The 13006-nt window shown below is 39.2% G+C and overlaps 1 protein-coding gene across 9 annotated transcripts in view; it reads right to left on the bottom strand.

Annotated features, from left to right (window-relative positions):
- The window catches only part of EHBP1 (EH domain binding protein 1), a 229754-nt gene that overhangs the window by 65949 nt on the left and 150799 nt on the right, over positions 1 to 13006 (bottom strand). For all 9 annotated transcript variants that reach the window (XM_065682216.1, XM_065682213.1, XM_065682214.1 and 6 more), the window contains 2 exons: positions 8222 to 9136; positions 6196 to 6339 (listed from right to left, as the gene is read on the bottom strand). In XM_065682216.1, coding sequence (XP_065538288.1) covers positions 6196 to 6339; positions 8222 to 9136 — 1059 coding nt within the window. The remainder of the gene's footprint in view (positions 1 to 6195; positions 6340 to 8221; positions 9137 to 13006) is intronic.

The following is a 13006-nucleotide window of genomic DNA, read 5'->3' as shown; positions in this document are numbered from 1 at the left end:
TAGCACAATTCTGTACTCCACAATATTCAAATCTTTCTCTGTAGACAGAATTATTAATTTCTTCAAGGGCTTTTCTACAGTGCTCATCACTACAGTATTTAAGTGCCTCAAAAGCATTAATCACATTCCCCTCCACAACACCCTGTGGTAGTGTTATTACCCTGTTCTTCAGAAGAGAACTGAGACAGAGAGATCCAGCTAAAAGGATCTAACACGAGCTGCTTGCTCTGGGAAGCCTGTTACCTGGGTGTTCTTCAGTATACTGAGGTTTAAGCAGCCCTTTATACGTCTCAAGCACAGCTACGATTGATTTCCCTGACAAACCTGGATGCTCAGTACAGCTGCAAATCAAACCTTTGCCTCAAATGGCAATCCAGAAAGGAAGGATACACAATTAGTGACCACTTAGATGAACTTCAGTTCAAAAGACTTAGCAGTACTGATCAGGAACTCTGAGCTAAAGGCAGCACTACATTTAATTTGTTCAATTCTTAACTGTAACCTCATCCTTTTGCTCCCTGGAATCCCTGCTTCGTTCACTGTACACCTTCCAATTTCTGCAACGAAAAGGATGGAGGTCCTCTGGACAAACAGCCTTCTACATCACCTCAATTCTTGGAGTTAAATGAGACACAATTGCTTTGGGGAAAATAGTATGTGATCACATAATTAAAGACTGCATCATAATGCATATACACAAAGGAGGTTAATTAAAGTTGCCTGTGGATTTCTTAACTCCTAATTCCATTCTCTGTAATCATGCAGACTCCACAACCATAGCCATTTTAGTTTACAGAGTAAACGACAGCTGCAGTAAATTTCCATTCTTTACGTGGACCAGTCATTAAAGGAGAGTAAGACAAATGAACATTTTGCCACTGGCCTTCACAGATATTTGCTGACAGTGGAGTTCTGCTGAGATTCAAGAATTATGGGTTCCACCGCCCATGGAAGCGAGGGTTCCCTGCTGGAAAGACCTTTTAGCCCTGTGACTCCTGAATATTTCTAACTCATTGCGGTCTCCTCTAACCTGCCACTTTTCCAGTTCGGTTTCACAGACCAGCTCCAGTCTCCTTGCCTTTCCCACATCACATTCCAGCCAAGCTGCCGCTGCTAACAACCATCACTGCAGGCTGATATTTTACAGCATCTGCTGGGAGCAGATATGCCCCTTCTAGCCGTGTGATATTCATCATGAGAAAAGGTGAGCTAAATAAAAATGAGTAAGCTAATAAAAAGGCTCTCCTGGTTAAAAGCTAAGTGATTACAGCTGCTATACCGGGTTGGAAATGACAGAAGCACCTCGTAAAAGAGTCACTACATGCACACCTACATCAAGAAAGCAAGCAGAAAGGCTGAGCTGTTTATAAATCTACCATAGAGAAAGGGATCCATGAGAGGATCAGTAACTCTGTTCACAGAGCTCTTAAGCTAATTCTTCCAGTCTCTAAAAGGCTGCATCAATTTTAAGGACATGTCTATGATCCTCCCAAACCATGAGCATGTTTTCAAGGAGTTTCTGATCCATACAGTGTCCTCTTAGACTTTAAATACCTGCCTACAGGCTTACATACCTCCATACAGGCTGGCATGCATACAGCTTGCAGATTAAAGGCTTCTGAGAAGCACCAAATGAACAGACCTAACAGTGAAAAAACTTCTACCACACTGCAAACAAGGGAGAAGTGGGAGAAAAGGGGCTAATATGATACAAATAGAAGAAGCAAGCACAAAATGATGGGACTAAATTTGGTGGGCTGAACAAGAATGGAAGATGATGGGGCAGAAAGGCACAGGGGGAAGATGTCCAAGGGAAGGAAGAGTAAAGAGAATGGGTATTAAGAAAGAAAAGTTCAAAAGTAGAAGAAAGGGAGCTGAAATGGCCAGGGCAGATAGCTGAAATACAGTGCGAGAGAAAAAAGAACAATAAGACACAAATGAAAGAAGGGGAAGAAGATACAGCTTGGGATGCAACGAGAAATATGCAATCCAGAGGAAAAAGGGATTGAGTTAACAGGTATATGAAAAAATTCAGTGCCTTAATCTTCTGTTCCCACAACTTCATCAATTTCTGAGTTTAAATATATATATATAAAGGTAAATCAAGCGAGTATACTGACATAGGCCTAGCCACAGAGCACAAACATAAGATGGAAGCACAAAAGAAGACTCAAGCAGTAAGAAAGACTCAAGAAAAAGGGGCAAACAGCCAAGATAATGGACACATCATGGGAAAACAGCCAGTAAGTCATTATTGACCACTAGCTGGCCTTTTGAGACACAAGAGATTAAAAAAACAAGGAAAGCAAGCCCAGAGTATTGAAAAAAAACCAAACCCAAACCAACACAATACTGATCGACCAGAGGAAAGGTAAAGCTTAGCCTCCAGATGGTCTAAGGTATTTGCTCTATGCTTAGAGGAGACACAGGACCACTTCTCAAAAATGACTTCTACCAGAACAAATCAGGTGAGCACATACCAAGTAACCCGTATTTATGACCAAGGAACAGACTTGGAAATTTCCTCCCTTTTGTTGACCTCAGGCTGCAATACAACCGCACGCACTGTACATTGTTCTCACTTGTTTACTAAGAAAACAGCGATTCATAGTTCTCATATGACAAATGTCAAGTGCTAACAGCAAGGCCTATGAGACGAGATTGTCTAAAATAACTAATGACTCTGCAGCCTTTGCTTACCTGGAGTGACTAATTTTCAGAGCACACTGAAAGAATGGGCTGCTTAAAGCTCTTTTCCTGAAGGTATCAAAAAAGGTGCAATTGCAAACTTCGAGTTATTTCCACAAGTATTGGCCCTGGACTATCTCTTTAAAGTTCTCTTATTTAAAATGAGATCTTCCTATTTTAAACTATTTTATTTTGAATCCCTCTCAATCCATCCCAAAAATAAGCCCAGTCCAATTCCCACCACTAAATGCTGATTCTCATTATTGCAACTCTCATTTGGATAACACACTACTACACATTACTGCACACTGACACATACAACACTGCTTTGAGTCAAAGTTATTATTAACCTTAATGACCAGAAAACGCTGAATAGAAATAAGTCTGTGCTATTTTCTAACAATCAGATAAGCAATGACCAGTAGTAAACTGTCACAACTACATCAAATGGAAATGTCTCATCTCTGTGAAGATAAAATATGTTAAAGAAAAATCAGAAATTAATGTATTTTATCTTATATCTATAGATACTGATGCATACACACATTCTCATTCAGAACATACACATCTATGGATACGTACATAACATATACATGTTACATACAATTTTATATATTAATACATATCGACATGTGAATACTATACCAGTTTCTAGGACAGACACCTCCCTTTCACAATGTATGTTTCCCACTGAAATGCACTAGGGGAACGTTGAGCTTGGCAAGCCAAGCACTCAAAAGTTAGAAATGTCAGAATTACACTAGCTGTACAACCTTGCATTGGTTCTCATTTGGTATAGTCTTTAATTGCATAACCCAAACTTTTTTTCCCTACAGGATACTTATTGTTTTCAGTAGTCATGACTGACAGTGTTCAGTGAATCAGTTGTTCAATATCTCACTTCATCATTCAATGCCTGCCTTACACCTTGTTTGAACTACTAAACTTTGTAAACTTTTCTCTGAACACAGCATTATTAATTTCTTCTGGAGCATTTCTGTGGCACTCTTCACTACCATATCTAAGAGTTTCCAAATTACACCTACAGAGCGCCCTTCTGAGCTGAGGAGCTTTTGCTTTTCTTATGTTACAGTCAATGTAACTGAATAGTGCCCACTACCTGTTTGATCACAGCATCAAGGATTTCACTGGGCCAGAACCATTTGTTCACAGAGCAGTTGTCCTTGACTTGGCTACAGCTGGGTGCATTCAAAACTTCCAGAAATCAGTCCCCAGGAACCTTGGGTTGGAAATCAGAAATGAAGGAAGCTGCCACCTTGAGTATGTTGGGTTGAAGGTACCTTCCCAACATTGTAAATAGCTTCTGATGGAGGCAGCAAGAAACTTCGTCTCTGCAGAGCACCCCTAAAAGATGGCTCTTCCCTTCCCTGCAGTCTTCTAATCTATTTTTCATCTTCTGCAATAAATGAAATATGGTCCCATGGGTAATTGAGTGCCTGAACTATGTAATCCTCACTCTCACCCTGAAAACTTGGTCTCCATCTCCTATCCTTCATCTAGTTTTCACGGCCCAGGCAGTCTTCGTCTTTGTCTAACTTCACATTGCCGTTTGATTGATTGATGGCTTGGCTTCGCGAGTGAAGATTTGGGAAGGGCTTTAACCACGCTTCCTACAAGCATGATGACCAAGGGCATGTGGGATATGCAAATCTGGTTGGAAAAGAGTGCTTAGGCAATCAGGGAGTGTCCGACCAGGACTGTCATCTCCTGAGTAATCTCCAGCTACCCATGCGCTGGTCTGCCAGCAGGCAAGGTTGGATCTGCAGCTTCCCATGCACCTTGTCACCTACCGTTTCAACCCTCGCCCTTGCCATCTACCCCGAGCATCTCTCATCTGCATGCCAGCTCCTTTTCCTCCTCTTTGGATTTCATTAGCAGGAGTTGGAGTCCAGAAGAGAAAGTTTTGCTTTCCAATACTACGATCAGAATGGGCCTGACTCTTAGGTTAGCAACAGTAAATGATGCTCCTGCTGTGCTGTGTCCATACAGACAATGCTTACTGACACCAACTTTCTTGAACTTGAAGGCTGCCTGTGCTATTAACACAACTTTGATTGCTTTGAAAGATTTTTCAAGGGCACAAAACCTTCTTCCTACAAGCCATTTTTTAACATAAAAACCAATGTTTTATCCAACCTAATACAGAGAAGCAGCTGAACAGGGTTTTTCTGAAGTAAAAAGTAAAATAGTATTACCCTGAGGCAGAGAGCTGATGGGGAGAATTTCAGTTCTAGCAATGAAATACTAGCAAAGTTGTAAAACTCCGAAAATAGGAGCTTATCATAAAAATTGTTAGGCAACTTTAATTACAGTTGTTTCTGCCTGAGCAGATGCCTATACTATCCCTGCTCTAATGCTGTTTGCCTTATGAAAAACTAATAAAAAAAATTCCAAAGTGAAATTCATACTAAAGTATACTTTAGTAGGAAAAGCTTAAATACAAAGTAATAAAAAAAATACAAAGTAATAAAAGAATACAAACTAATAAAAAAATTAAATACAAATAAAATACAAAGTAATAAAAAATTACTTATATATCATTATCATTATACAAACAAGACTTGTCTGTATATATGAATATATTTTAAAGAAAAAAGAAGTGACAGTTCGGGAAAAGGAATTGCAAAGGGAGAAAAAAAGTACAGCATGGATCCAAGACAGTTCAGAGAATGAAAAGAGACATGTAAATCACTGTCTTCATTTTTGGAATGCATGATCCCATTAATGTAAAAAGCAGAATCTGCCCCTCAGCACTAGGCTCTGAATCAGTAAAGATTCAAGCCTTTCTCTGAATCATTATTTTTCAGTTACGTTTACATTCTCAGTTGCCAGTACAGTCTCTAATGTGCAATAGTTAGAATCACAAAACCCACATTGCAAAGGTTTGCATAAAAATTAATTAGCTTTCATCTCCAGAGAGTATGCATCCTTCCAGGTCACCACGGAGGCCACTGGAGGTGCAACCATAGCTGCTTCAACACTGGAGCTCATTCCCCAGCTTCGCTTTCCCATCTCACCAGCATAATCAACTTTGGTGATAAAAAGGAATTGTTCCATTAACTCTTTTACAAGACTGTCACAAGCAGCTTCATTCACTGCAACAACACTTATGAAGCAGCAAGTAGCTGACATCACAGGCTCAGTGAATGCATTTACATTAACTGAAAAGAGAGAAGTAATCAAAAAATAGCATAAATTACTTCACTATCATTTATCAAGTAACTTTTGTTTTTGTCTCATTAGAAACTGCAGTGCCAATCAAAGAAAGTGCACCCAGACCTCTGCTTCCACTGAAGTCTAAGGCATCTTTCTGTTGGCTATAACAGCAGGAGAAATAGGCTTTAGAAGTGAACTAAGGGTATATGACACATCAGAGCAATTCAGTGTGAAAGAAACATTCTACAAGGAAATCCCCGCCACCTGAAAGCATATGCACATACAATAAATTTAACTATGTAAACTGCCATACTGGCCAATATTTCTTACATCATTCAGCTGCTTATTGCGGGCTGGGATGATCGTATTGGTTAGTTGCTTATTCCCTGCCTTTAAAGCTGCATCTCTTCTTGCTTGCTCAAGCAGAACTCTTGCTCGTTCTTTAAGTTCTTCCTGTCTTGACAACATACGTTGCTTAAAAATAAAGAAATACAATTAACAGCAAGGCAGCCTCAGGGTACTTAATGTTTATACAGTAGTTAATAGCCAGGAGCCTTCCTATATAATAAAGGTCAGGAGTCACATGGATTATAGCTTCACGAGGTGACAGAACATTCTATAGAAATGAAAAGTAAAGATGATCAAAATGTAGAATTAAAAAAAGTCATGGGCCTTTATAATGTAAATAAGAGTTCTCTCCCCTCCCCCTAAATCTTAATTTCTACCAACATTTAATGCCTTTAAACTGCAACTGTGGAAAAAATATAATTGGCTTTATGGAAACTATGTTAAATGTGCCATGTGTTTACTTATTTACTTTAATATGTATGCAAATATAATGCTTCATTGGCTACATATATAGGTATCACTCATTTAAAACTTGAATTGAACACGAAAAGGCCGGGCACAAGGCAAGACACCTGCAAAAGTATCTGCTTCTACTTCATTTAAGAACATCCGTGAGAAAGTCCCTTCTTCATACACGACTGATTTATATTGCAGAATAGCAACAACAGAAGGGGGGCTTCTGCACAGGCAACATAAGCAGCTCCTATACACATACACTCCCAAGTGCTGACTTCTTAGTCAAGGTCAGCTGTGAAGACTCTAGGAAAATGTGTCTCTAGGCCTTTACATGAAATAGAGCTGGGACAGACATTGCAGGTTGTGCTCCTGCAACAACCACATGGAAGTTGATATGGTTGACTCCAACAAACAACTGAGTGTCCCAGCTTGAGATGGAGGCTCACATCTGAGGTTTTATTATCGTGTCCAAATGCACAGATGATAACAACAGAGAACCATCTTTAAAGTCCTTTTTTTCTTGGCCTATTATACCCTTGCACATGACAATCTTCGTAAAGAAGACATCCTGTCTCCTGCTCCACTCCCCATTCTATCCTGTTTCCTCCTACTCATATTCTCTACAGGCCTGGCTGTTTCTTTCTCATCCAGTACACAAAAACGATGGCAAAGTGAAACTTTGAGACTCTGCTGATTAAGGAAAGAAATCAGCCGTCTATGGAACTAATATTTGGCCACTATCACCCATCTATGGACTTCTCCTGCAATAAAACTAATCTTTATGGCACTTATTGAGAGAACAGCATAAAGATTTTTGAGGCAGTCCACAGTACCAAACAACTGTCTATATTCTTTTTTTATCAGACCTAATGGCACAAAGCCAAAGCCAAAACTTAAGAAAGCTCTTCACACGGTAAAACTATAAGCTTACTTTGGCATTTTTGTAAACAGGACATTTTTTTTACATATTTCTGTGATGATGTGCTTTATTGATAATACTCAGCATTTATATAATATTCAACTTCCACCCTCACAATAAATCTGCAAGGTAGGAGGGCATATACTTCTTATGTTTATAGAAAGGAAAATTATATCGTGGTTAAGTAATATGCTTGAGGTCACATCATAGCTTAATATTCTGGAGTTTCTACCTCACCATTGTGGCTATGTTCACAAGGCTGTGCGGTTTCTCAAATAAGATTTTGATGTCTCTTATGTATATTCAATGTATTCAAAACTTTACCTTTTTTTTTTTCATGTAGATCAATGAATTGCTAAGTCCTTTTCCAGTTTTTCCTTCAGAAGAAACATATTGCCACACCCTGTGGCAAAAAATCTTTGAGATGGACAATACCTATACATTCTTTTTTCATGGAACGGCTCTTTTTCAGGACCACCTACTTCTCAATCAAAGTATTTATTGCCCAACAATAACAATACACTGCTCACCTCACCATATATGCTGAAGATAATGGTGCAAACTGCAAACATGGAGAAAGAACTCGAAGAGCATCTGCATCTTGATTCATAGGCATCAATTTAAATTTCTTACCTGAGCTGTTTTTGCAGTTTGATCTGCATGATTTAAAGACATTCTGGCATCACTGTCAGAATCAGATTCCGTTTGCCTTGTAGAAGCATGTGGTTTCTTTGCAAGATCCACATCCTTATTATAGGAGTATCCAAGCTTAGAAGTAGGAGATAAACTCGGCTTTGTCACAGGTGAACCAGAATCTGCTCTTGTGCTCCCTGTGGATCCTATACGTCCCAGCTTTTCCTGCTCTGAGAAACCAATGGTACTGTCTGAGCTCTGGTGTCTCTTCTTGTCGTTATCTTCACAAGCAACTGTGGGAGACACATCCTCTTTTTGATCACCGACATGTGCCAAGTCACTCAAGTCTAAAGTGTCAGCTATCAGCAATTTCTTCTTGCCCAGTGTAGGCTGCGCTTGCGTTGTATCTGTACTGCTACACTTCCCAACGTCTTCAGATGCAGAAGTCCTTCCAGAGCTCTGCTGGGATTTCTGTGCATCTGTGTCACTTCGAGTCCTGCGAGAAGAAGGGGAAGCCGTGCTTGGGCTTAAATGGTCATCAGGAGTCTGATGCTCGCTCTCAGATTCACCAACACCACTGTCATTTACAAAGACGGAGTCGTCCTGAGAAGCAAAGTCTGCTAAACCACCGTCTGGCGGATGCAGCTCGGGCTCCCGGTTCAGGTCGTTCAGCTCTGCATAGAATTTTTCCTGGTCAACAGAACTGTTTGTGTCCGTTTCATAGTTACCCACTTTATATGTGCTTTTACTACTGTTCTCCTCTATTTGAACCACGTTTAATTCCTGGCCACAGAAATGTGCCCTGATTTGATAGAGATAGGTCATAACAGTCAGTTTGTCAGGTATTGCTAACAAAACCATGTCAGAAGGTTCCAGCAGTCGTGATATTCCTAAACTGGCAAACCCATCGTATGCCTTTAAGAACAGACAAAATAAAGGTTATAATGAAGCAGTTTCTTACATACCATAACATTTCAAGAATGCAAGTGAAAGTTTCAGTCAAAATAAAGATGCCTAAAGCATATCCAGTATTACAGGAAAAGTATGGCTTCAATTCTATCACCTATTATTCTTTTGGCTTAACTGCAGTAGTTACTATCTTTTGTTGCACAATCCAACATCCAACTCATCGGTTTTTCCCAATGGCTTCTAACTGTCTCCCAGGGTATCTTCATAGCAATATAAATTGAGAAAGCATCATCAGTAAAGACACTCAAATAGCATTGTTTTAAATACTTTAACATACCTCAACACCATACTATACTAAAATGTTTGGTTACTCATAATTATGCCATTTTTATGAGTAAAAAGCTGTTCATGACACTGCAGCTTAAAAGCCCTTCTGTTTGCACTAAAGAAACCTACCAATATCTTAAATAGTTCTCACTCAAGTAGCAGGAAACAAGCAAATGAAAAAAGTGTAAGAGTTGGCCTGGAAAAAAAGCAACTAAGGATGGCTTTTTAAGATAAGGAACAAAGATATAAGAAACATGACACTAATCCATCTTGGGCTTTATCGCTGGTGATCAACCTTCTCCCTTCTACTGGTCATGTAATTGCAGTGATTTGTGTTGATGAAAAACTATGTCCAGATAGCCAAAAAGAACACCACCACAGATTACTTGATACAAGACATAAATCACACTAATCTAGCAAACAAATGCATTTAAAAAACATTTATTGATGCTAAATTTGTAAGAGAGAGTGAATTTCATTCCCACTTCACTTTCATTTCTAAGAGCTAAACAGTTTGCAAGCCTCCCACTTTGTGAGGCCACATTGTCTTCTTTCTGCTAGCTCTGAGTGGGCTTGGTGCATCAGGTTTGTCTAGTTTTGAAGAATTAAAGCCGTTTCTCAATTTACAATTAATTATTACTATCCTGGATTAACCCTGGAAGACAATATTGTGTTTCAAGGAAGCCTTTAAAAAGGCCTCCTGTTAGTGTAGATGCACTCAGTGAAAGCACTCGGACTTCTCCTCCCCCAGTAATTCCACAGCTCCTTTTCACCCTCTTCTGAAGGGGCCTAAAATGTTCACAGTTGTTCCTACACTATTTTGAATAAAAATGGATGCTAAATTTAAGACATGGATGACAGCCTGCCCTTTTTCAAGGAAACAGTAACATGCATGGCTTCAACTTTAACCCAGTTCTACACTATTTCCTTATTTTATTTAGTTTTAGAAGGGTGGAAGAGAGAGAGAAAAGAGAAATCAATTCTGATTTGCTTTTTTATCCTTTTGTTTTCATAACACTAAATGTTCAGTGACGATTTAGAACATGGGTTTGGCCTGGCAGACCGGTTATTTTACTTGCTCTGAGGCAAGGAGGCTCTCTCATTCCCATCGCAGTATCAGTCCGTACTTGAGGGTCAAACAGCTTTTATTTCAGCCACTTTTCAAACTCTGCTTCCAAGAGCTGGAATTTATCTTCCTGAAATTTTGTATGCTTTTCCCTTATGCTCAGGTACAACTTGCCAAATCATTTTTGGTGAAGCAATTTTTATATTGCTATAACAAATTACTCACAGAGTTTATCTAGACATAGAAGTTATCTGAATAGTTTAAGCCTTTCTGGCTCTCCCTGTGCAAAATGATTTGGCCCAAAAATCATTGCCAGTGTTTGGTAGGGTATCATTTCTTGGAAAGGTTCATTATGAGAACCTGTTACGCCATTTATAAAAGCAGAGCTGTACTTCGATATATGAGAAGCAGTAGGAAACATGACTGCTGTATTTGCTGATACAAAGCTCCAGACAGAGCAGAGTAACAGGAAAATCATGGGTGGGAGGGAATGGAAAAACTTGGATGGCAGAAGAGGGACAGCTGTCATTTACCTGATATGTGAGATAGAGAGATGGAAGAGCAGGATCAGGCTGGATATGGGGGACAGGGAGACAAGACAGTTGGAACCAAACAGACATGAGGAGCACTGAGAAAGAAGACTTAAAGGAGAGCAGTGCAGGGATTTGGGTGGGCAGCCTAAGCCATAGTAGGTACTGAGAATGGGTGAATGCTCAATATGCCAGAAGAAAACAGGCTGGGTATGAAAGTGCAGCAAGCCAACTGTGTTGTCCTGTGGACCAAAGGTAACACCAGGATTTTTTGTTTGATTAAGTGGGTCAGTGCTGATTCAGTGGCATAAATAACCTGTTACCCCACACTGCACGTAGTGGGAGTTACCATCTGAAAATGAAAGGACCTAAGGATGGGCTTAGCAGTCCACAGCAGCCAAAGCCCATAGACATGACTTGACCTGAACTCTTTTATACTCCTAATTTCTTATTTATATGCTAATAAAACTAAATCCTAAGAATATCTCCCAGGGTCTGTAAAATGAAGATGGGGACAGTGTTTCAGAGTTGTTGGGAAGGGTGCTTGCTTAGAATGGGTAACACTACTGCAGAAGGATTGAATTTAGAACGATGGATATTCTTGATAAAGCTGCAGTCACTTTTTACTGTCTGCTCAGTTGTTCTGGTGATGCTTGGGATTAAACACGATAGTTTCCCACTGACGTCAGATACTTATTTCCCAACCCCTCTTCTTCACATTCTGGACAGTACATATTCTTGCTTCTCTCCTTTTAAAGTGTATTAGATATCTCGATTGGCACGCAAATATTTTACAGTCCTTAGTTCTATAAATAGCAATCATGTTCTGTATGTGTCCAGAACCCTGTGATGGGTTCTCCTTCACTGTTAGAAAAGCTTGGAGCTTCTTGATATTCCAGTATATTTACAAATGCCTGGTGTTTCTAACTAGTTTGGAACATGGTATGAACAGAGTAAATTTTCCAGGTCACATTACTTTGTTAAACAGAAGCATAGCTAAAGCCTTGACTTTGCAAATGTTCATATGCATGTTTAACTATGCTCCTGCACAATCCCACCAAGATCAACAAGTAACTCCTAAGCACACAATTAAATACGTTTGTATGATGTTGTGGAATTAAATAGCAGAGGTGAGCATGAGTGCCTGTTATAAAAATATGGCTGCCAGCTTTAAGGTAAGAAATTTACTCCATTTTGTCTCAATGCTATCCCTGTAATTCTGAATTTTTCGGCTTAAATGTATATTTCAAAATGATTATTTTGAAATATTTTGTTAAGACAATCACTCAAGTTCAAAAGTATTGAGGAATTCAGTCAAAAACTGGGGGGGGGAAAAGAAAAATAAAGAAAAGCATCACAGGAATTGAAAGTGCCAGCTGAACATCCCAGAAGATATATTCCTATTTCCACACAATAATCCCTCAAATGAAACAAGCTTCTCTAAACAATAAAATAATTAAAAATAGAAGTTCATTATTAGAACCACACTGTTGTGCCCTTCCACTTCTCATTCTTTCATCCCCTCCAAGCTCCAGCCAAGTGTAGTTTAGTAGCTTACATTTTTAAAGTGCAGGACATGTTACTAGCAAAATGAAATATTTCTGTTCCTGATAAGGGACAAGGCTGACAGTATGCTGTAATTTTAACACATTTTAATTGTTATTTACTAACAATCAAATAACCATATTAAAAAAATCAGTCGGTTACTGGGAAGGCTGCATGTTTAGCTATATGTGCTTAAAGTAGAAACGCAACTCTTTGGATGAGCTGGGAAAGTAGCCCTGCAACGTTTCTAATTTTCTCAAAGATAATCCTGGTTTCTCTTTTGTTCCTGACAGAAACTTGAATTTGCAGTGGGCACTGTGTACCAAATTATCTTCAAATTCTGACTGAAATTAATGTAATCTCAAGTAGTTGTTTGGGGTTTTCTTAAGAGTTATAATTAAATATTGC

Source organism: Lathamus discolor, chromosome 5, assembly GCF_037157495.1.
Source record: "Lathamus discolor isolate bLatDis1 chromosome 5, bLatDis1.hap1, whole genome shotgun sequence".
In the NCBI taxonomy this organism is placed as follows: domain Eukaryota; kingdom Metazoa; phylum Chordata; class Aves; order Psittaciformes; family Psittacidae; genus Lathamus; species Lathamus discolor.
This window is presented reverse-complemented; position numbering and strand designations above follow the sequence as displayed.